Source organism: Austrofundulus limnaeus, unplaced genomic scaffold (genome assembly GCF_001266775.1).
Source record: "Austrofundulus limnaeus strain Quisiro unplaced genomic scaffold, Austrofundulus_limnaeus-1.0 Scaffold17266, whole genome shotgun sequence".
Lineage (NCBI taxonomy): Eukaryota > Metazoa > Chordata > Actinopteri > Cyprinodontiformes > Rivulidae > Austrofundulus > Austrofundulus limnaeus.
The window spans coordinates 1-339 of record NW_013969668.1 but is presented as its reverse complement, the minus strand read 5'-3'; the positions used below and the strand labels follow the sequence as shown (position 1 = coordinate 339).

The 339-nt window shown below is 51.6% G+C and overlaps 1 protein-coding gene across 1 annotated transcript; it reads right to left on the bottom strand.

The window, feature by feature from the left end:
• LOC106512827 (syntaxin-6) lies at positions 1–328 on the bottom strand (the record flags this gene model as incomplete). The annotated part of the gene is given in 2 exon segments (XM_014001349.1): positions 1–56; positions 158–328. Coding segments are annotated over 2 exon segments (227 nt in total), but the record flags the coding sequence as incomplete, so codon positions are not given.
• Between the last annotated feature and the right edge of the window lie 11 nt (positions 329–339).

Here is a 339-nt window from a genome sequence, read left to right as displayed (position 1 = left end):
CTTCGTCAGCTCAGCAGCATCCAGGTTGAACTTCTTAGGGTTGGACTCCACGATGCGTTCACAGACGGTTAAGAAACCTGAGTTTTTATCAGTTTAAATGTCTCCATGTCAAACAGTTTATTTAGCCCCGCCCCTAGCTTCATGGGATAAAGGATATTGATGGTCTCGTCGAGGTCCTCCAGGTCCCAGTCGATGGAGCGCAGGCTGTTCCTCAGCTCATTGGTTGTCCAGTCTATTTCCTCTTTGGAGGCTCCGCCCCCTTCCTGCAGCAGTTCACGCCATCTGAAATGGAGGCTCTGAGCACCATGCACCGCCTTCTCCACCTCCCTACAAACCAGA